The sequence below is a fragment of the Artibeus jamaicensis genome, unplaced genomic scaffold (genome assembly GCF_021234435.1).
Source record: "Artibeus jamaicensis isolate MK-2021 breed Jamaican fruit bat unplaced genomic scaffold, CSHL_Jam_final scaffold_916, whole genome shotgun sequence".
Classification (NCBI taxonomy): domain Eukaryota; kingdom Metazoa; phylum Chordata; class Mammalia; order Chiroptera; family Phyllostomidae; genus Artibeus; species Artibeus jamaicensis.
The window spans coordinates 48358731-48383919 of record NW_026522059.1 but is presented as its reverse complement, the minus strand read 5'-3'; the positions used below and the strand labels follow the sequence as shown (position 1 = coordinate 48383919).

The 25189-nt window shown below is 36.7% G+C and overlaps 1 protein-coding gene across 1 annotated transcript; it reads left to right on the top strand.

Annotated features, from left to right (window-relative positions):
- Positions 1–1628: 1628 nt before the first annotated feature.
- On the top strand, positions 1629–17906 carry RP1 (RP1 axonemal microtubule associated). Its single transcript, XM_053660792.1, is given in 4 exon segments — positions 1629–1732; positions 8669–9289; positions 10072–10243; positions 11948–17906. Coding segments are annotated over 3 exon segments (6492 nt in total). The 5' UTR covers positions 1629–1732; positions 8669–8680; the 3' UTR covers positions 17659–17906.
- The last annotated feature ends 7283 nt before the right edge of the window (positions 17907–25189 follow it).

Sequence of the window (25189 nt, the reverse complement as noted above, 5' to 3'; positions counted from 1 at the left end):
TGTTCCAGGAATTCAGGCTATTGTCCCCACAGCTACCTGCCACAGGGGTGGGGAATGAGAGATGGATAGACACTGTCATGCTAATGGCTGAAAATTAACTACAGTTTAAAAGCAAACCTTCTTGTGAAAGCTGAATGCATTCCAATAGACTCCAGAGTTCAAAAAATAGTCACTTCACACAGTTTCCGTCAGTACAATTATTGTCCAAGTGTCCAGATTCCTAGCACTTTCTACTACACTATTTTCTTCTTGTATCTACTTATTTTTAACTTCATTTTATAACACAATATCCAGCACATCTTACTTTGAAATGTAAGTCAGTTCACTATTCGTCTTCTCAAAACCCTCCTTTGACTTTTCATCTTACTTAAAATCAAAGTCTTTAACAAGGGGTATAAAGCTCTACATAATTTGGTACCTTGCTACTCTAGCCACACTGGCATCCAAACTTTTCATATTTGCACTTCATTTTGAAGCTGGTTATGACACCATTCATGCCTGTTGCTATCCCGTAAACATAATTTCTTTACTGATTCAATAGCCATGTTTTTGTTAAGTGATGAAACTATAGTTTCATCACTATTGTTTCTAGTACATAGAAACTATCGTATGTCTTATCTACTGCTCCCTTCCTCCTTCCTTCCTTCTGTCTTTCCCCTTCCTTCTGTCCTTCTCTCTCCCATCATTCCTTCCTTCTCTCCCTTTTTTTCTTCCTTTCTTACTCTTTTTTTCCTTTTTAATACTGACTTGTTACAAAGTCAGTATTTGTAAGGCAAAATGTGCAATTTCATAATTATTTTTTGTGTGATCTGTTTGGATACAATATTCTGGAACACACACTTCTACCTGAACATTTTTCCCCGAAGGGCCCCTTACCTTGTTCTTGTGGTTCAGAGCTGAGGCAGGAAGACTAGAAAGAAATCTGGTTAGGTGAGGTATCTTCATATCAGATTAGACTACAGGTAGCCATTAGAGACAGCAGGTATCATCCAAGGACTTCATGTGTGGAAAGTCCTAAAATATGTTCAAATCTCATCACGATTAAACAAAGCAGTGGAAGAGTGCTGTGTGTACAGAAGTATGAAATTACTTCACTTCCTCATGTGGTGCCTCTCTCATTTGTCTTGTGTTATGCTGAGCAGCCAAATTGTTTAGGTTTCCAGCCATTTTCATTAGAACTACACCAGTGAGGTAATAGGGAGTGCTTAAATTAAAAACAAAAAGGCTCAAGTCCTTTCCTTTTTAATGACTACTATTAACAAATATTAACTCAGAATTACTGATCAAAGAATGATGCAATGTCAAACTATTTCATTTTTTGGCAGCATAGCTATTTTTCCTCCTTAATATAAATAAGTGAAGACTTAAGGTTGTTAGAGAGACAAATGTTTATCAATTGGCAAAGTATTTTGTCCTAAGGATGACACTAGGTGAGCAAGATAATACAAGAGAAAGTAATTAGGTAGATTTTAGAACCGTGGAGCATGCATGCTAGGAACTGACTTATTTATGGATGTGGTCCCCTTTAAGATGAATCCTGTCTGGTGATTAGCATCACCTTGAATTAAATTAATTGGCTGCACTTAATCCCTGAGTGGATACACTAACCATAAATACAGAAACATTAGTTTCTTTGCACAAAATGAGCAGGTTACAAATCCAGTAACCTTCATGTGAATTATCCAAACAACTTCAAACACTTTTTTTTTTTAATAAGGAAGTTTCAAGTCTGGTAAGTACAAAATTATTTAAAATATTTTTAAAAAATAATTGATATTTGGGTAGTTATACTTTATTTTCCATTGTATGTCTAGATTGCATACTTGTGCTCTATCTTTAACTATTAGAAAAAGAAGAAATATTTCTAATAATTATTGTCTCTTACCCAAATGCATCACAAACTTTCACAGTATGCTGAAATTGAAGTAGGAGAGAATATCAGTGTCAGAAAATGAAGAAATTGTGGTGCATTCAAATATGAGTAAAGTTTTTTTCTGATTATAAATGCACAATTTACTGATTAGAGAAATCCATGCAATACATTAAAGAAGGAAGATGATTATAATTCAACAATGCTGTGTCTACCATAGAGGATAATTGGAGTATTTCTCTTCTGAACCCCCAGCCCTCAGTCCCACCTCATAGTTACAATAATCTGTAAAATTAATTATTTTTTCTTATAATAAATCTCTGACTTGCCACAGAACTAACACTATGAATATACCATTTTTCTTATTTGTCATTCTTATTTCTGAATTTCCCAAATCCCTACTTCATGGTAGAAAATGAAAATTAAAATACAATTAGTGAAATGATGTTTGACCATACTGTAAGTTTGTGATTTGTTTTGTCAAATGAGTAGTGGAGAGAAGGTACATCTCTCTTGGTAGGGGCAACTACTGCATTCCACTCAAGCAGCACAGATAATTGAGAGCAAAGACAACACAGATAAGCATAGTCGTGATTGAACGTAGGCAACCAAAGGGTGTTGAAAAAATCTACTTAATCTTAAGAAGCAATACTAGTATTCATGATAGTTCCATGGTCTGACTTTAAGCACTGAAAAGAGTGCAGAAAGGAGAAGATATTGGTAGCAAGCTGTCAAATTATTAGAAATAGATATCAATATATGTCTGGGCTGGAGCCAAGACAGTTTGTTAACTAGGTCCATTATTACTTCTTGGTAAATCAGTGGTGAGGGAAGTGATGGGCTTTCATTTCTACAGTTTCCCTTGTACCTCTTTCCTGTCCACCTCCACTTCTTTTTCAGCTTAACCTGCTGGGAGAATTAGACTGCTTTAGGCTCCTGAGATTTTGTTTGTTCACTAGATAGCCCCTAAGTATATTACTGCCTTATCCCAATGTCACAAGAGATAGAATAAACCTTACAATTTAAAACATATGTAAAGAAACATTTTTAAATCTGCATCCAAATTCTGATTAGTTTTTAAGGCTGATTTAAAAAGGTACACAACTAAATCGGGGTAACAAAATGTTGTGGAAGTCTGGTAGCTCTGTTTCATGAAAGGCAATGCTACTGTCAAGATTTACTAACCATGTCTTTGGTCTTACTCCTGTGCACTGGCAGATTCCCCACTCATTCCTGCCTTCTTCCTGGAAGACATCATCACCACTCTTTGGCTCTGGCACCACAGCTACACACAGGCTTTCCTTTGGATACTGCCATCTCTTCCCACCTTCAGCCCCTATCCCTCAGTTAGGCTACACATCTCTCCTTAATAGTCTCATGGTACTCTGACTCTTCCTCAACTGTGTTATTGAATTACTCTGTGGATTTCCCATGGTCCCTGTAAACGATGTAAACGATACACACGATCAAGGCAATAGCTGAAACACTTCCTCTGGAAGGCAACTGGCTTGCACTCCTTTCCCCATTGATGGTATTGTGCAGTGTATGTACATAGATCTTTTTATTCAATGATAATATTGAATCTCCATCATGTCTATACCATACACACAATGCCCACCTTCCCATAGCCTCTTAAACCTCATCTGCATGTATGCAAAAATCTCAACATTATCAAAAACTTCCCTCAGTGATTTTAGGAGTTCCAAGAGATACTCTTACGTGCAATAAGGATCATACAAACTTATATTTTTGTGGGGTTTTTTTTGCTACTGCCTCCTTATCAAAGTACTGGCAACCACCCTGCTGCAGGTAGTTTCTCTCCAAATTCTCCCTCAGATACCACTAGACATCTGGCATCTTCCCAGGGAATGGTACTTTCAGCTTCTTCCTTTCATGCATCAGGTTTAAAAACAGTGCTCAGCATTGGGCAGCAGTGGGCAGCAGTGGGATAAGAACAATAGGCCACCCTATTATTCTCCCTTCTCTCCAATTATACTTATCTTCCTTGTTCTCCTTCCTGGTCCTGGCACAAAATCTCCTTTCTCTATTTTAGTTACCCTTACAAACAAACGCAGACAAACAAACAAACAAGTGAACCAAAAACCATAGCCTACCAGTGCACATAGCAACATGATCACCAGGTCCACAGCTCTCCAAATAGTGTGATCCAAGCAGAAAACTATTGAAATTAAAAGCCCCATTGTGCATTAAATATATATAAATACAATTTTCCAAAATTAGATGAAAAATGTATCTCAAACACTATTCATGAAAAATATTTTCAAACAAATATGTAAGTAAACCAACCTAAAAAGTAATTGGAAGGAAGGAGTTCTAAAGCCTTTATTTAAATACTAAAGAAATTCATCCCTCTTATAGTTGAAGAGGTCACAGAGATTAAGCAGCATGCTGTTCAAGGTCATATCACTGTTTATCAGGAGGATGAGAAGAGGTTCCAGTTTTGCTGACTGCATTGCAAAGCTGGATTCCCCAGCTCCTGATGCGCATGCTCACTGCAGCTGCCTTTATCGTCTTAAGTACTGTAATTACTTTAAACCCCTCAGGGAGGGAGAAGAGGAGACACACTTAATTTCTAGGCTATTCTCCAAATTCATTTTTCTAAATTACCTATAAGGAAGATTTACAAATTATACTAGAGATATATGAAGAATCTTTTATAACAACTTGCAAACAGTTAGTTAGGTAGGTGATTTGAGACAGACTAATTATAGCTAGTGTATAACGACAAACATGTCATTTTCATCTCTATAATACTGATCACATTTATTTGTGATGTTCAATTTGTCTTCAAGGCTGCTGGGCATTCTCACTGTGACAAAAGGTACTAATAATTATATCGATTTAAAATAATAGAAAATAGCTATAACATGCTGCAAATGAAAAACAAGCCCAGAAACAGATAAACCCTTCCACAAGAAGCTTACTTATCAATCAGACCTTTGGTTTACTGGGAAGTGGAAAAGAAAAACCTCAGTGATTGGCTAAAAATGGCTCTGAAATTTCCTCTTGAAGTTCTTATTTTTGAACCATTAGTGGAAGTAATATTCAGATTACACCACTTTTAGCAGCACATACCAATGTTGTCAGTCTAAACACATGTTTTTTTTTTTAGTGTAGTTTCTCAATGTAGGATTAGTGTAGTGTTAGATAATTTGCCTGCATTTTCTGTAATCGGTAATGGAAACATCTTACACAACCTCAATATTGCTATTATTTAAGGATCTGTGTTATACATTTCTGGTAGAATTCAATGTTAGAAAACATTTTCCTCCAGATGAACTCATTTGGTTTTATCCAATAGATAATTTGAAGTTTATAAACTTTTCTTATTTCCCCCATTTTTCCTTGATTGTCAGGACATGCAGGACTAATTTTTGCATTGGGTGTTTCTGATTTGCATCTATTTTATTTCTTTAATTGTTCAATAATATCTGTTAATTTTAAAGATTCATAATATTTAGTAATGTATAAAAAACACAAATATTATCACTAGCTCTGCCATCCATGGATAACTACAATCAATACTGGGCTATACTTACTTTTGGTCTTTTTCCACTAGTATAACAAATAAACGGGTGTGGGTGAAAGTAGATTTACAATTGTGAGTACATGAAACACAATTCCTGTATTACTTCCCTATTAATTATCATATTATTTAGTATTATTAAGTTACTTTTGCCCAATCTTCTATATACAAGTTGGACCCCAGTATCCATGGGGGAATTGTTTCCAGGAACACCACTAATCTGAAAATCTGTGAATGCTTAAACCCCTTATATGAAATGTCATAGTGTTTGTATATAACCTATGTGCATACTCCCATATACTTTAAGTTATGTTGAGATTATTATACCTGATACAATGAGAATGCTATATTAATAGTTATTAAACTGTATTGTTTAGAGATAAGGACATTGAAAAAAGTTTGTACATATTCAATACAGATGCAACCATTGTAGGCATAACTACATAGTGCACGTTAGCAAAAATGTAAACAATTTTTCGTGAATATTTTCCATCTGTAGTTGTTTGGACTACAGACGTGAATTCCATGGATACAGAGAGCCAGTACAATACACTGGCAATTGATGCAGACTCTGACCAGCTGGGTCCGTAGTGTTATGCATGTGACAAATGCACATGAACTACAGAAGTCCTGTGGAAAAAAAGGGATGGCATGGTTACTCTCTGAGTGAGAGAGGGCCCTGACACTTGCCTGGACAAGTTTTTATTGCTTTTCTGGGCACATTACATCAAGGATGGTCCTCATTTACTATGCACATGTTTGCTTTAGGTGGTTACCTTTTACAGATAACAAAAAAAGGATGTTGCTGATTACTTCAAGGAAAAGGATGTTGCAAATGCAAGGGGAAAAGTGGTAGAACTGGTTACACTTTATCCTTGGGATTATTAGCACAGACTTCAGGAAGTTACCTTAAAGATATAAAGTAAACATTTTCTGCTTCAATTCAGGGTGAGGGAGTTTTAACAAAAGCAAGCCTCAAAGCAGCCGAGGTGCAATAGAGGCCTGCTTCCCCATGGAAAAGCTGATCTGTGGGCCTGGCTCCTATGTGCTGCCTCAAGTATGTCAGTTTTCCAAACCAGGGCTGAGCTACATTTGTGGTAGATTAGTTCCCTATAGGCAATGGCATAGCACATGTATTTTACAAACTACTTTTTCACCTATTGATAGGTTGTGATCATTTTTCTACACCAATAAATACAAATCTAGAGTTCTGGCCAAGATGAAAGCTTGTGTAGAAACTCTTCACTTCCTTGCACAACCTAAAGGAAGATAACAACCAATCTAAAAACAATAAATGACCAGAAGTGCCAGAAAATCAAACTGCATGGAACTCTGACAACCAAGGAGTTAAAGAAACCTTCACCAGAGAGGTAGGAGAGACTGAGATGGGTGGGAGGAGGCAGAGAAGACCCAAGGCAAGTGGTGGACTGTCCTGGCAACATAGGGCTGACTGAACAGGAAACTAAAGACTCAAGCTGGCTGTAAACTACCATGGGGGTTGCCACAGTGGGAAAAACTCCCAGTCTCACATGTTGAAAAGTGGGGGTAGAGCCCAGCAAGTGAGCTACACTGTTCCTCCTCTGACTCCTCCCCCACAGACAGTGTCAGGACACAGCAAAGAGGGTTGCCTTGCCTGGGTGAATAACTAAGACACCACCCCCCACAATATAACAGGTTCACTGAGACAAAGAAATATGGCCCAAATGAAAGAACATCTCAAAACTCCAGAAAAAGCGCTAAGCAAAGAGAAGATAGCCAAACTATCTGATGCAGAGTTTGAAATACTGGTAATCAGGATGCTCACAGAACTGATTGAGCTCGATCACAAAATGAAGGAACAAATGAAGTCTACCCAACATGAAATAAAAGAAAATGTCCATGGAATCAACAGTGAAGGAAAGGAAAACCAGGACTCAAATCAGTGATCTGCAACAAAAGAAAAAAAAAAACCATCCAACCAGAATAAAATAAATAAGAATTCAATAAAATGAAGAGAAACTTAGGAACTTCTGTGACAATTTCAAATGTTCCAATATCTGAATCATAGGGGTTCCAGAAGAAGAACAAAAACAAGAAGTTGAACACTTATTTGAACAAATAGTGAAGAAAAACTTCCCCAATCTGGCGAAAGAAATAGACTTCCAGGAAGTCGAGGCAGCCCAGAGTGTCCCAAAGAGGAATACACCAAGGCACATCATCATTAAGTTATTCAAGATTAAAGATAAGGAGAGAATCTTAAAAGCAGCAAGAGAAAAAGGAGAGAGTTACCTACAAAGGAGTTCCTACAAGACTAGCAGCTGATTTCTCAAAAGAAACCTTGAAGGCAAGAAGGTGCTGGAAAGAAGTATTTGAAGTCATGAAAGGCGAGGATCTACATCCAAGATTACTCTATCCAGCAGAGCTATTAGTTAGAATGGAAGGAGGATAAAAAGTATTTCCCAGATAAGATAAAGCTAAAGGAGTTCATCATCACCAAGCCCTCATTATGTGAAAGGTTAAAGGGACTTATCTAAGAAAAAAAAGATCAAAAACTATGAACCAGTAAAATGACAACAAACTCACAACTATCAACAATTAAATCTAAAAAACAAATGAAAACAAAAACCAAGGAAACAACTAGAAAAGGAACAGAACCAGCGAAATGAACATTACTTGGAAGGTTTTCAGTGAGGAGGGGAGAGGAAGAAGAGGAAGGGAAAGGCAGCCAGTGATAAGAGGAATAAATGGTAGGCATAAAATAGCCGGGGAGAGGTTAAGAATGGTATAGGAAACAGAGAAGTCAAAGAACGTATATGTATGACCCATGAACATGAACTAAGGTGGGGAATGCTGGAGGGTTGGGGGGTGCAGGGTAGAGGGGGGATAAATGGGGAAAGTTGGGAAAACTGTAAAAACATAATCAATAAAATATACTTAAAAATACAAATCTAGAAAGCCAGGTTTAATGGTTGCATAGCTTTCCATTGCATGGGTGTTAATATAATCGTTATTTCTTTACCTAGTCACTTTGAGTGTTTTTAGGTATCTTTAAACTAGAAATACTGTTATTTAACTGTTTCATTTATTTTTCTTATTGTAAAGCCCTTAATATTATATTTCAAAACAGGCAGGTATCATGAATGAATAAATGAATGGATGAAATCCTAGGAACAGCCTGGATATCCACAACCATAGTTATCTTACATCATCATTATCATGTATCCTTTATGGTGCTATTGTTCTGGAGATGAATATTTTTTTCTCTTCTCTAGGTCTTGGCCAAAATGAGTGAAACTCCTTCCACCAGTTTTTCCATGATCCATCCAACTTCTTCTGAAGGTCAAGTTCCTTCACCTCGTCATATGAGCGTCATTCATCCTGTTGTGGCCAAAAGGATAAGCTTCTACAAGAGTGGAGATCCACAATTTGGAGGGGTCAGGGTCGTGGTCAACCCTCGTTCCTTTAAAAGTTTTGATACTCTGTTGGATAACTTGTCAAGAAAGGTACCTTTACCTTTTGGGGTGAGGAACATCAGCACCCCTCGAGGAAGGCACAGCATCACGTCTCTGGAGCAGCTGGAGGACGGTGAATCCTACCTGTGCTCCCACAGCAGGAAGGTGCAGCCTGTGGACCTGGACCAGGCCCGACGGCGCCCACGGCCCTGGCACAGCAGCCGAGCCATCAGTACACATGCACACCACTCCCCCGCCGCCACTCCCAGCCTGCTGCACACCCCGCGGAGGCTTACAGTTTTCAGAAACGGCAACCCGAAAACCCAGCACGTGATTCTTCTGAGCAGGAGGCTCACCCAGAGCTTCGAGGCCTTTCTGCAGCACCTGACAGAGATCATGCAGTGCCGCATAACCAAGCTCTACTCCACTGATGGAAGGAAGGTGAGCATTCTTGAAGCTCCTCATGTCTGAGCTCTTGTCTTGCGTGACTTCGGCCCTGGGGAAGGAAGCCTTTAGTCGCCCTTGCCTGTGTGTGCTTGTGTGTTCGCATCCTCAGGAGACATGGCTGGCTCACCTGGGAGCGTGGTTCTTTTGTTCCCCAGTCAGAAGCTGATGAAGTGACACTGGAGCTTGCTTTCTGTTTAATGCTCCGTCCCCTTTTTCTGCCTTCCCTGAGTACTGAGTTATATAATATGTTGGCATAGAGTGTGATCTAGACCATATTTCTTGAAAAGGAGTAGCAGAGAGTCATAATCTGCTAGGTAGAGAAAGTATTTTCCTGGAATCCCTGTTGGGGGGGCAGGGGAAAGTTCCCCTATAGTTGTCTGTGTGTCCCCAGAAGCTCACCTTCCCAGTCCTGCTGTGTCCATTAGGCCCTTTGTCCTCTGGTGCATAGACATTAGGCTATAGCTGGATATGTTGGTGGGGATGGTAGAGGCAGTAGGAGACCTTTTAAAGATTTCCGTAGTTTGATGGAACACCAGCCTGTCTCTTTCCAGCTAGTATGCAGGCTCAATAAGGGTTTTGGTTTAACCTCGAGCACCCACACTTGGGTATTTTCCTTATTTGTACACATCATTGATGCCTAATAAATACTTGGCGATTATCTCTTTAAAGCCCAGGAGGTTGTTGAATTGATTAAATCAGTTGTAACATTACCATATGGAAAGAACAACAACTTCATGCCGCTTATGTAAGGACTGTAACCCTTTGGTTTCTTCTAGGTTCCCAGTCTCCAGGCGGTGATGCTGAGCTCTGGAGCTGTGGTGGCAGCTGGAAGGGAGCCGTTTAAACCAGAGAAATATGAAATCCAGAAGTACTTGCTTCCTGGCAGATTACCAGGGTTCTCTCATCGTGTGTATGCCAAGGGATATACTAGGTCAGAAAGCAGGAAGAGTAAGTCACTTCATCTGTAGCCTTTATATTTAACCCCGAGATTTTTTAGGTCAACAACAACACAAATCCATGCGTAAATGGCCATTTTTCTTCATCACAGAGGATAAAATGATGGGATCAAAAACATTCTAAACTGAAATTATTTATATTAGTGGTTGGAAAAATCATAAAAATTATCTCATAATTTTTTTAGATTTTTCAATATCAATCAGTGATATTATTGTTTAAATTAAATTAATGAAGTATGAGTTTTTTATATAATACTCAGATTTAAAAAAATCAAATGCCAACATCTCTTCATTTGGAGAGCAATTCTATGGAGTATGTAAGTGAAAGCTCTGGTAGTTGCTGAGTTTTCTTTAAGTAGTATCATGCAGAGCTCAGTAGGTTAGTTGAGTGTATTTTTAAAAATCCCTAACTTTATACATGTTCCATTTATTGAAGTAAAAACCACAGGCCCATAGATTCCCCTTTTATTTTTTTAAAGAAAAGGTTCATGTAGCCATTTCATGCTGGTTTGCTGTAATAATCTAGGTTGATAATTTCTTAGGAAATACTGTATAATGTGCTATTTTCCTGTGGAGGGGTGGCAGATGGCATCTTGGTGCTTAGGAGTGTGGCATAGTCTATAAATACCCATGCATGCATAGCTAATCTCATTATTCATTGTGCTAAGTATCTTAACTCCATACTAGAATACTGGTTACCATTTATACTTAAATTTTAGTTTTACTTTTATTCAGAGGTGGAATAAATAGTATCGATTCCTCTACTGTTGATTGTTTCAGGGAATCTGAGGGCTTCCTTAAACTTTACTATAAAAAATTGTGAGTGGGATATTTTCATTAACAGTTTTGGTAAAAGTACAGAGCGATAAGAGAAAATATTTCTAGGTTTGTATTTTGAAAAGGTAAAAGTATTTAATTGGTGGCAAGAATGTGAAAATCTATATAAATCACTAATAAAAATTAGATTGCAAGTAAGAAGGATGAGTACCAAGATTATCTTTAGATATACACATTATAAAGATAATGAGATATCTGGGTCTTATGTTTAACCCTCTTTTGTGCCCTATATTAAGTTATATACATTGATTATACAGAGTGAGTGCTAACTTAATAATTATTTGATTAATGTAACCTTTAAATAAATTATAAAATGCTTTGGCTTTTATAATGCCATACATGTCTCTTTTGGATATGTGCAAAAAGGAAAATAAATACCACAGTAAATTATTACTTGCTTTGTTTGAATAAGTGAGCAATACTTGGTTAGACTTGAATTTTAATACTGGTAAAGGACATCAACAACAAAACTAAACACTGCACTGATCTATTTTTGGTAGAATCCTCAGCAATTTTTGTTTTATACTTTTGTTTTTAAAATGGCCTTATTCAACACAGAATTAAAATCCTATAAATCTCCTCATTCAGTTATAATTATGCCTTTTTAAAGAATAGTTTGTAGAAATGTACCAGATATTACAGTAAATTTAAAAAAATTAATGAATGCATAGAAGTGAGAAACATATTAATGTCATTTTTACTATGGAATTTAGAAAATAATGGTATTTTTGCACTAATTATTTCATTTTTTCCTTTTCTTCTTTGCTGCCTCTTCTATTGGATATTTGTATATATAATTTCTTTATCTTCCACCTTATATTTTGATGTGGGGCATCTTTTACTTGTAAAATCTTGAAAGTAAGCACACGTATGCCTTCAAGTCCAAGGTCCCAGATTTATTCTGCTTCTTCTGACAAAATGCATGATAATGATCACTATGCAAACTGTTCCTTTGCTCCTGAAAATAGGTTGGCCTTAGAAAAAAAGGATTCTCAGAATTTACTGATATATCCTTCTGAAGACAATATTGAGAAATCAATTATTTTTAATCAAGATGGCACTGTGACAGTTGAGATGAAAGTTCGATTTAAGATAAAAGAAGAGGAAACCATGAAATGGACAGCCAATGTCAGTAAATCTGGTCTTTCTAATAATGACAAAGACCATGAGATAAGCAGTTTTCCAGTAAGAGCAGATCTTTCATCTGGTAAAAAGATTGAAACATACTCATTTTCTGCTGATGTCTCACCCCTCGAGAAGGACAATAACCAAGAGGACAGTTTGGTAGAGGAGATAAACACTCAAATGACAGATCGAGAGGCTGAAACTTCTAGTACAGAGAATGCTGCTAGGGACACAAGTGCTATTCAGGGAACTCAGGGTCAAGAAGATCATCATTTTTATAGGCCTCCTACACCTGGTCCAAGGAGAGGGAGACAAAAGAAATCTGTGATAGGGAGTGTGACCTTCCTATCTGAAACTGAAGTTCAAGAGAAAATGATCGGACAATTTACCTATGGTGAAGAAAGGAAAGATGGGGAAAACAAATCTGAGTATCACTTGTTTACACATTCTTGTAGTAAAATGTCATCAGTATCTAATAAACCAGTATTTGTTCAGATAGATAACAATGAGCAGATGGAGTCATCTTTAGAAAGCAAAAAGGAAAGCAGAAAACTCAAGTCAAGTGCAATAAGTGCTGGTGTTATAGAAATTACAAGTCAGAAGGTTTTAGAGATGTCCCATAATAATGGCTTATCATGTACTATACCAGGAAACTTAATTGTGGAAAAAGGTATAGTTGATAGTGTAACATCAGACAACAAAACTGATATCAAGAACTTAAGAAATTGTGGTGGCACCAGTGATAGGTTCCATCCTGTTTCTGCAGATGCAATTCATTCTTCAAGTAACTCTGGAATTGACAGAGCTCTTTCTGAGACTCCAGCTTCAGCAAGATCTTCTCCTGTCATCAGAAGAATTGATGGACAAATTAATAAATTTGTTCAGTGCAGTTTGTCAAAATTTCCAGAAATTGAAAAGCAGATTGCGTCATCTGCTGTCAGAAAAAAGAAGACAAAATCTCAACAGCAAATGATAAATTATAGGCATCAGGGTGGGGAGATTACAACTAAACAAATCCCTTATAAGAGTAAGAACATAAACACAAGAAGTAGAGTTGCACAGAAAACCATATTGCAGGATTCATACAGTCCAGTTAAAGAAGTGCTATTTTGCGAGGAAGATCTCCATGCAAGTGATATGGTAATAGAAACAAATTATTTTTGTTCCAAAAGTAATCTCAGTGCTGAGAATTCCAAAAATTTCCAAATAAATAAATTAAATACTATTCAGAATTCTAAGGTTCAAGGACTTTTAACTAAAAGAAAAATCAGACCACTAAACAAAGTAAGCTTAGGAGGACCTGTAAAAAAAGAAATTGGTCAAGGAGATAAAGCATTTCCCCATAATGAATTCAGATATTGCAAAAATACTTTTGAAAATCAAAATTTATTTCATGTGTTTAACTTTCTTGATCAAAACCCCAGGGCTTTTTATGGACCCCAGACTCAAACAGAAATAGCATCATGGCATTTGAGAAGAATGGAAAAAAAGAGTTTAGTTTCAAAATTTAATAATTCACAGGTAACTCTAAAAAGCCAGAAAAAACAAATACAGAATAAGTTAAAATCAGGAACTATTTTTAGTAAACAACGTGTTACAACACGAGCAAGTCACTTACCTTCTTTGAAAAAAGCTGTTTTTCCTGAGGATATTACCCATCGTTCAGTTCAACATTATATACAGAGATGGTTGCAGAACATTAATCCACATTCAGCTTTGCCACCTAAACAATCAACACCAATATGCAAAAAGGAAAAGAGCATGGTAAATTGTAACAATGATTTACCAGGAAATAATTACCATATAAAATCTGAAAAAGGAAATAATTTTGTTATGGAAAATAATAAGCACATAACTAAAAATGCCAGTGTGACAGGAAATAATCTAGGTAAAGAGACAGGTAAATCTTTTGACAAAGATAACGATAGTGAAGAACTTACCAAAGATCTCCACAAGAGCCAGGTTGAATCTCTGAATGCTTGTTTGCTTTCACTACATGAATGTGGTACTTTGTCACAGTCAGCTATTGATGACCATGATACTAAGAGTGAAGTATCTGTTGAAAAGTCAGGACCTTGTTTACCAAGCTTTGTTTACCAAGAAATACACCTATCCACAAAAGGGCAAAGTGTAGAGGCTGCCATCCAAGTAGATCCAATTGAAGAAGCCACTCCAAAAGACCTCTTACTAGTCCTGTTGCTTCGCCAACTGCAAGCTTTAGTTCCCAATATTCACAAGACTCAGAATGGTGTTATTCAAATGCCAGGTTCACTTGTAGATGTTCCTTTCCATTCCCCAATATGTAATTCATCCACTAATGTCCTTCTAGCTTGGCTGCTGGTGCTAAACCTAAAGGGAAGTATGAATAGCTTCAGTCAAGGCAATGATCATGAGACTACCAACAGAACTTCAGAACTACTTGCTCTGTTGGAGGTTCTAAAGCACATTGCCATCACAGAGAAAGCTGATGACTTGAAGGCTGCTGTTTCCAGTTTAGTGGAGTCAACTACAAATCCCTTTGGACTCACTGAAAAAGGACAAGATGTGATTCCAGTATGTCTTACTGCAAATTGTTCCACACACTCCACACACAATGTTCAGAGAGTTACTAAGTACATTGAAAATGAAAGAACACAGAAAATCTCTTTAAGTGCCAGTGAGGACTGTACTCCTGAAGTTTGTGTTTCAGAGGTGACTTGCTGTCCATGTGAGATGTGCACTGTGAGTAAGATTTATCCTCCAAAAGAGACTTGTAGCCTCAGTAACATTTTTCCCCACAGTGATGGCTATATCATGGATCAGACCTCTATAAATCAGGCTTGTTTTGTAGAGGATTTCTGTCCACTTACTGATGCTGTGTCTTCCCATAAGGCACATGAGGATAACTGTACTTATGAGAGAGCTTGCCCAATTGATGGGGCCTACATTCCCATCAAATTCTGCAATACCAATGACTTTTTAAATTCCAACAAAATCACATATACTGATAATCTGGAATTGACTGAAGAGTTAGAAATAGTTAATGATGTTCAGAAAGACCAAAATACTTTGGCAGACCCTGGGTATAAACATGGTTATGATATGTTGGTGTCAGACCGGAATAGCAATTTAAGCCACTGTGACTATTTCCTAAATGCAACTGAACCAGAATTTGATAAGAAGCACAGTGCTCTAATTGAATTTAAAAATTGTTCATTAAAGAAATTTCAGGATGAAAATGCATATGTATTCTTTGATCAGGAATCAAAGACTTCTGAAGAACCAAGCTCAATAACCAACAGTATAACATCAAGGGAAAGACACATTTCAGAATTGGAATCTTTTGAAGAATTAGAAAAGCAAGACATTGATCTCTCTAATACAAAACTAAATGTAGGAGAGCAAGGTACTGAAGAATTGATCCAGAAAGAGTTAGAGGGTAGTAGAAATTTGGGATTGATAGAAGTCCCTATAAGGAACATTACAGAAGAAAAAAGAAGGAATGGTGTAATTTGTGAGACAACCAGTCAGAGGCTGAAAACACCACCATCTTTATTGTTTTGCTGTGATGCTAAGCAAAATATCAAAAAGGAGCTCAATGAAAGAGAAACTAAAATTAGAGTAAAAATGAAGATGAAAAACATAGAAATTGAAAGTTGTTCAGAGTCCTCTCTTGATTTTAAAAACTGCTTCAAGAGACCAGTGACTTCTGATTGTTCAGACTATAAACATGACAGTGAGAATGACCAACCACATAAAATATCCAGTGATGGTCCTAATGACAATGATGAAGAGATTGCTCAAGAGAAAGAATACAATAAAGGATTTGTTAAAAGAACAATAGAAAAACTTTATGGTAAAGCAGAGATTGTTAAACCATCTTTTTTCCCTGGGTCTTCAAACAGACCTCAGGTTTGTCCTTACAATTCTATGGAATTTCAGTGTGCTAGAAAACCAGGTCTTTATGATTTTGAAGGTCAGTCATTTCACTGTTCTGAACAGGTATCTAGTAGTTCATCTAAGTTGCAGAAATTTCAGGAGGAAAGGCAAGATAAATGTGACTTTGATAATCTGAGGTCCAATTATCATGGGAGGCACATTGGAGAACATATTAACAAACAAAGTGACCATAACAGAATCCTCAAGGACATAGAGAAAGGAGTACTGATTGACAACGGAAAGTGGCTTCTGAAAGAAAATCATATGCTAAGAGTATCATCTCCTGAAAATTCTGACAAGTGTGGCAATGCAGACACTACATCAGTGGATACTCTATTTGATAATAATAGTAATGAGGTACTATATTCACATTTTGGAAATTTGGCCCTAGGCCCTAATATGGCTGAACTATCCTCTTCAGAATTGGAGGAACTGACTCAACCTCTTGAACTGAAGTGCAGTGATTTTAACATGCCTCACTGTAGTGACTCTGAGCCTTTTCATGAAAATTTGTTAGATGTTCGAAATAAAACTTGCCCCAAAGAGAGAATACCAAATCATCATACAGAGAATAAAGGTGATCATAGGTCAGAAAGAATATGCACATCTGTCACTCATGTCTTTACAACTCCCAATAAAGTCCATCCTGTCTCTGATGATACTATTAAAAACCAACCATTGCCTGGAAATAATAGTATTCATGGTGCACTTCAGGAAGGAGACTCTTTGGATAAACTCTATGCTATTTGTGGTCAACATTGCCCAATACTAACAGTTATTATCCAACCTATAAATGAGGAAGAACGAGGATTTGCATATTGCAAAGGTTCTGATATTGAAAATTCCTTGGAACTTCACTTATGGATGAAAACACACCCCTATTTACTAGAGTCAAGCAAAAACATGAACACATTCAAAGATAAGAATAAGGCAAATAGTCGAAAAGCATTTATTGATAATGACATTGGTGATATATTTGATCAACTTTATTTCAGTAGAAGAAAAAAATCAAAAAGAACCAACTTCTTGCACTTAAAGAAAGAAGATAATGTAAAGAAATTTCAGTTATATTTAAGGGAAAGGTTTTGTGTAAATTTCTTGTACACATCATTGTTAGTTGTGGGTGATGTAAATGCAAATACTCAAGAGCCCAGCAATCGGATAAATGAAATGTTCGAAGCAGTTGATGAGAATAACAACTTATTAAACAACAGCTTCTAGAGCTCAAGGACAAATCTGAACCAAGTAATATGAGAAAATATCAACTATTATTTCTCATTTAAAATGCTGGGTCAAGGCTGCCTAGTTTGCCAAGTTGAGACACCCTGAAATACCAACAACAGAAATGTAGTAAAAATATTTTATGTTTTTGAGGATGAGAATATTTTCATATGGGAAGAGGAAAACCAATTAAATTTAACTGATTTTGAAAGCAGTGATGAAAAGGAAGATTTTATAATATCAATATCACAACTTTTCTTTGTCACTCATTTTTTTCTTTATAATAAGATGAAACACATGGGATAGGTATGGACTAGATAACCTCTGAGAATTTTCTGTTTTTCAAAATGAGTTCCCTAGAAATCTTGTCCTTTGATAATTCAATCTGACTTTCATCATTCCTCTGTTCCTCATTTTCCAACAATTACAGACTCAGTTTTTATTCCATTATTTTGGAAGTTTCTGTGTATTTTTTCCTGATAATGTGTAATTTCATATATCTGTATTTTTTTCCTAGGATGCTATAAATGCCCTAAATAAAGAAATTATATCTTCCTTTTTCTTAATCCTTTTTTTATTCTGTCAGCTCACTGCAAAATATATATTGAATGTGTTGATGATTAAATAGATTAGACATAGCCTCAACAGCACTTCAGTTATTAACTTTACTGATTTGATAAAGGTATGATCTCCACACCAGTCTCTTAAGTTTCTTGTGCCATATGTGTTGAATTTAGTTTTCCTTAGTAGCATTTCCGTGATACAGGATTCACCATTTTTCTTCACAATTATAAAAAATATGCTCTACTACTAAGCTGCTTCTCCAGTACTTTGCCTGGGAATTATAATATTTTAAGTATTAGTAAAATGACAAGAAACCCAAATAGTTCATAAAATGCAAAAAAAAATGTTTAAGTTATACTCTGTGAAGAAAATGGAAGGAGCTGGAATGATTTACTGTTTTTAATTTTTTTATTATTCAATTACAGTTGTCCCCATTTTTCTTCCGTTACTCTCTCCTGACCTGTCCACCCCCCACCTTCCACATTCAGTCCTCCCCTACTCCATTGCCTTTATCCATGGATCCTTTTTTTATACGCCCCTTGATGGTCCTTCCCCTTCTTTGCCCTATTATCTCTCTCCCCTGACTATGCTGTCATAAAGAATAGAAGCTCCTTCTTTCTTTCTGCTGCATAGTATTCCACTGTGTTAACATACCATAGCTTTTTGATCCATTCATTTACTGAAGGACACTTAGGTTGCTTCCAGCACTTGGGTATTGTAAATTGTGCATCTATGAACCTAGAGGTGCACAAGTTCTTTTCAACTGATGTTTCAGGATTCTTAGGGTATAATCCCAGCAGTGCAATTGCTGTGTCAAAAGGCAGTCCCACTCAGTTTTTTGAGGAAATTCCATACTGCTTTTCCAGTGACTTTACAAGTCTGCATTTCCACCAACAGTGTACTAGTCTTTCCTTTGTTTTACATCATCGCCAGCACTTGTCGTTTGTGAATTTGTTTATGATGGTGATTCTGACCGGTGTGAAGTAGTATCTCATTATGGTTTTAATTTGCATCTCTCTGATGGATGGTGATGCTGAGCATCCTTTCATATGTCCTTGGACCCTCTGCATGTCCTCCTTGAAGAAGTGTCTGTTAGGGTTCTTTGCCTATTTTTTAATTGGGTTGTTTGTCTTCCCGTAGTGGAGTTGTGTGAGTTCTTTACATATTTTGGAGATTAAGCCCTTGTCCAAGGTATCATTGTCAAATATGTTTTCCCAAACTGTTGGTTCCCTTCTCATTTTGCCAATGTTGTTTTTAAGTGGTACAGAGCTTTTTAATGGAATGATTTAACCTGGAAAAGAGGTGACTTGAAATTTTTCAGAATTGAAAAAGTGCTACTGTGAAGAGAACCTGACAAATTTCCTTTTGTTAACCTGCATTAACACAAACATTAATTATATATAAATAAAAACATGTTGCCCAGAAGACTAAACTCAATTAGACTGTAAACCATCAATTGTCTGTTTTGAATACTGTGGTATTTTGCCTGGGACTTAAGCAGGGAGCCTTTTTAAGATTCCTTCCTCTTCCGTAGTATAGATGGTATAGAAATGTATCAGAAATGTCGAAGTCCATGTCCTTTGTCTGGAACTGACTCAAAGTATTACAGCATGATCAATGGGTTTTTTTGGAGCCACACATGGAAGTGCTAAAACAACAGATTTGTACTGAGGAACTAAAAGGTAATTTTGTAAAGAATACCCTTGGTTTCAAATTAGTATGAGTCATAAATCCATAAAAAGTTATGTATTATGCGCTGACCATTGTGGCTCAGTTGGAGGGACATCCCACAAGGTGAAAGGTCATCAGTTCAATTCTTGGTCAGGGGGCATGCCTGTCTTGCAGGTTCTGTCCCAGCTGGGGTGCATACGAGAGGCAACAGATTGATAGGCAATAGATCACGGTTTCTCTCACATCAGTGTTTCTTCTTTCTGAAGTAAATAAATAAACATTAAAATACTATGAGTTGCTATTTATTTCTCCAGGTGAAGACTGCTTCTTCACAGAATATGATTCTTCTACATTAAGTAATACATTCTTCTAATTGAAACATGAAAGTTGTTATGTAATCCTCTGTCATGACTGAGAAATGCATACTTTTGGTGAAATGAAAGCACTAAAATTTTGGAAAACAATAGAAAGGGGAGGAGAGTTAACATGAATTTGTGTCTACTATCGTAGTCTTATAGATTTATTATATGTAACGTTTCTTTATAAATACAGTGTTGATTTTGTTACTACCTTTTTGCAGATGAGACGATGGAGAAGCAGGGAGCCAGAATTCTTTTGTCAGGAGGCACGGTAGGCATCATCATGTCCAGGATAGAACCCAGTCATTCGTTCTTAAAAATCAGTGCTATTTGTACTACAACTTTATTCTTTATATGAGGAGGAAGGAATAAAATTTTTACAAAATTATGTAGCATTTTATTCCTAGGGCAGAGAGACAAGGATACTATTTTAGATAAAAAAGGAAATGATATATAGTTGTAGCAAGAAAACTGAGGAAGTCACTCATAACAAGCAGGAGATTTTAGGAATTTGACATGGTAACGTATAGTTTTTAGTAATACTACATCACACAATGCCCTAGGTGGTCCAGATGATATTGGGAAAAATAAATTAGGAGTGATGAGCATAACATACTTTTTTAAAACAAACAATGTTCATATGTATTGAATTCCAACCACATTTTACAGTTATACCCCAGATCTACCATGTTTCTTGGGACATGGTAAGCACCTAGTAAATGTGCATTGAATGGACAAGAAGTACTTTTAAATGTTTTTTCCTTATTGTATCTTATTAACTTTGGATCCATCATACATGTAGAAGAATATGCAAATATGCTGATAGGTTTTGTTTCTTGTATTTTATGCAGCAATATTTTAATCACCTTTAAAAAATATTTGTGGGAGATTCTATTAAAGTCCTAGAGGAGAACATCAGCAAGAAAATCTCAGATATTTCACGCAGCAACTTCTTTACTGATATGTCCCCTAGAGCAAGGAATGTAAAGGAAGGAATAAACAAATGGGATCTCATCAAAACCTAGGTGCCCATCAGTAAATGAATGGATCAAAAAATTGTGGTACATATACACAATGGAATTCTATGCTGCAGAGAGAAAGAAGGAGCTACTACCTTTTGCAACAACATGGATGGAACTGGAAAGCATTATGCTGAGTGAAATAGGCCAGGTGCTGAAAGACAAATACCATATGATCTCACCTTTAACAGGAAGCTAAACAACAAAATAAACAAGCAAGCAGAAAAAAAAAAAAACAAAGACACTGAAATAGAGAACAAGGGGATAGTGACCACAGGGGAGAAGGAAGGGAAGTTAAGGGGAAAAAGGGGGAGGGATTTGGAGGAACAAATAGGAAGGACACAGGGACGAGAACTAAGGGGGGTGGAAATGGGAGGGAGATGGGGAGCAAGGGGCGGGGGAGGCTGGGATGGGAAAAAGAGACAAAAAACTGTACTTGAAAAATAACTAATAAAATTTTTAAAAAATGAAAAATAAAATAAAATAAACATGTTTCTTTTAAGGCTTTTTTAAATTTTCACAATGATTGCATTAAAAAAATCTTGTGATACTGAAATTTAGAAAGCTAAATAAAACATTAGAGAAGTTTAGGAATGTCAGGCCTGGCTTTACTGTAGAGATGAAGTGCCTGATGTCTGAGAAAGGGATTCTAGCCTATTTATTTTGTTCAGGGGAATGTACTTGATTTCAGGGTCTATGGTTTCTAAAGTGAAGTGGTGCAATAATTGTTCCTGCCCACCAGGTGTCAGCTGTGCTACGTGTTGCCAGAAGCTCAACACCCTCAGAAGGAGGCTGGCAGGACTGAAGGGAGTGCCTCAGGCATTAGGAGAATCACTGAGAAGCCCGAGGACTTAGTTGTGCAGGCATCCCTAACTCTTAAACCCAGAAACTGTATCAGTATTAAGAATTACAGGAAATGTCAATGTAAGAAACACTCAAATCTATAGAGAATTTTTGTGAGTTTATTTGAACCGAACTGACAAATCGTTGGGAAGGAAAATCTCAGTGGATTGAGAAATTCTCTGGAGAATAAATCTTATTTTATGCATTACAATCAAAGAAAAGGCATAAGTAAGGGGGTTACAAGAAATCCATTGATAATAGATTAGGGAGGCAGGAGAAACAAACTGGGCAGGGGGCGGAGTGTGGAGAACCTCTGGGATTGGATAAAAAGTGAACTGACGAGCTATTTTTACACAGGTGAGTACAGGATAGTTAATAGTCAACAACTAACATGATAACAATAACGATGAGGGGATTCGAGGTCTCCCCTTGGCGCAGTGCCTGTGCTTTGAGGGGTCTGGAGAAAGGAAACTTTCATATTCCAAAGGTATGTTATCATAGATTCAAAGAGACAACAGACAGACTCAATTAAGATAAAGATTGATGCTTGTTAGGGAAAATACCAGCCTAGTACATGACTAGTCTCCATAAAGTACTTTTAGTTAGAAAGTTTTAATTTGAGACCATCCTATGTGGTTGCATTAGGTCTTTGAGTTTGTAAGATGGCCACACAGGCCTCCCCTGAGCTTGTCAGGTTTAGTAAGTGGCCCCCTTTCTTCCACAGAAATATGCTGTTAATAGCAAGGAGTTGGAGTTCAAAAGTAAAAGAAATACAAAGAAAAATGCCAGCTAGTAATAATAATGAGAATTGTTTCCAAGGAAAGCTGTATTTGGGAAGTCGAAACAACCAATAAACCTAATTTAAGTTGAACCAAAGTTAATGAATGAGTCATTGGATCAGTAGGTAAGGGTTAGTTTTACATGAACATTTCAGGTATTTTACCTCCTTAACCTTTCAGTGACCCAGAGTGTCCCATTTTCAAGATTTAAACTGAGTTTTAACCCAACTCCGCATTTGAAATGCTCCCTTTGTTAGTTTCTTCAACTGTAGAATAGGTCCACCACTCTAAAGTTTTTATGAGAACCTAACTTTATAAAATTCTTGTAGAAGGGTCACTGAGCAAACAACTGTAAAGCTCTTGGCACAGAACTTGCCGCAAAATGCTGAATATATTTTAGCTATTTTTTTTAAGTCATGAGTGGGCCCTGGCCGGTTGGCAGTTTGTTGGAGCATTTTTCTGATACACCAAGTTTGCAGGTTCAGCTCCTGGTCAGGGCACATACAAGAATAAACCAATGAATGCATAAATAATTGTATATTGTGTATGGAACATGGGCCCCTTCCTAACCTCCAACTCCCCATCCAACCCTGTTAATATAGTGAGGGCCATCTGTCAGCAGACTGTAAGATCTTGGGAAGCTGACCAACGCCTAGGTCAGGGGAGAAACTGCTTGTTGATATGAGCCTGGATTGGAGAGAAACAACTTGCATTTTGATCTCAGAACTAGCAGGAGCATGTCCAACACCCTCCCTCGCCCCATGCCCTGTTTGCTGTGTTTCCTGTACTCTATATAACCTTGTACTGGGAAAGTTGGGGTTGCAGAAGCTTGACCAGCCAGCCTCCCCTCTCCACCCATGCCAGTAATTTTACTGGACAGCTGCCCCCAGTGTGTCTTGTTTGCAAGCCAGATGGGACTTGGCAGAAAACTTCACCAGCTGGCGGGCAGCCGCCAGTGTGGTGATAAACTTCACTGCTGGTCTTTCACAGCCACTCTTTAGGGTTAATTTCCTTGGAATTGACAAACAATATGCTGAGCTTTTTTTCAGAATTCCCTGGGCTCTTTGCATAACAGTGTGGAACAACAAATCAATGTTTCTCTCTCTCTCAAATCAGTAAGTTAAGAAAAAAGAATAAAATAAGCCACTAGTTCTAATGTCTTTAATATGCTCTTTAAAAAGTTGGTGTTTGCCTAGTCAAGAATTATTTAGCTCTCATGAGTGCTAAGTTGTATAAAAGAAATATAATTTCAACATTTATAAAGGTAAAAGTGACTAACATTTTCAGTCCTGCCTGGTGCCAAAATTATGCTAGGTGCCATATATATGTATATATATGTATTTTTTCATAAATATATGCATACTGTCCTAGTCCTCACAATAAGCCCCTCAGATGGGTAATAGTATTTGTAATACAATTCAAGGATACTGAGACTCATGGGAGCCAGGAAAGAAACACTTTTACTTCCATGTCTCTACAGACATACCTCATTTTATTATGCCTTAAGGTTACATTTTATACCAGTTGAAGGTTTGTCTCTCAGTGCCATTTTTCCAACAGGCTCAGATGATGGGTTAGCCTTTTTTTTAGCAATAAGGTATTTTCCACTTAAGGTAAGTACATTGTTTTCTGTTGTGAAGGCATACTAACTACTACACACTTCATAGACTAAAGTATAGCACAAACATACCTGTTGTACGCACTGGGAAGCCAAAAACTTTTTTTGACTCTATTATAATTCTTTGTATTGTGGTAGTCTGAACCTGAACCTGCAGTATCTTCTATATTTCATCCTGACAGATAACCAGAATTTTTATTTATATGCTGTATGCAGATCTACCTTGAAAACATAAAAAGACTTTTTATTCCTTATTTATTGAGGCTAAATGGAATTTTGTAACTGCCAAGGGTAGCCTAGTAAATCAAAATTATTTTAATCCAGAGTAGGATACTTTGTCCATACAGGATATACATATTTTACTGTATATAATGAGCACCTTTTTTGCCCAAATTTTTGAGGGAAAAATAAAGATGCACTTTATTACATGGGTAGTACTAATTCTGCATCTTGTAATATAAATGTTTTTAATTTTTATTAAAAGTGTAACTCTAGAAAGCAATAATGTTATCTGTAGATAACATTAAAAGTGTTATTATACATTAAAAGTGTGACTCACTTATGTGTTAAAAATGTAACTGTAGAAAGCAATAACAGTATCTGTATGAAAAATAATACCCTGAAATATGATCATTGGTTTTGTTTCTAAATATAAATAAATAAATAATTGAAGTAAGAAATCAAAACAAGAGATTTTTCCTGAAAGTTTGGGCCCAAAGCGTGGTATGCATGATATACAACAAAACACAGTAATATGAACATATGCCAAATATTTTATTTAACTCATTAACTAACTAGGGAACCAGTAATATTATAGTGGCATCAAAGGAGAATTTAAGGTATCACACAAAAATAGAAAAAGAATAGAAAAAGAATGCTGAAATGAATATGGGTCTGTCCAGGACAATAATTAATTGCATTCCATTGGACACAACACATTTCTATTTCTATGAAGAAAAATAATTTACATTATTTTTTAATTTT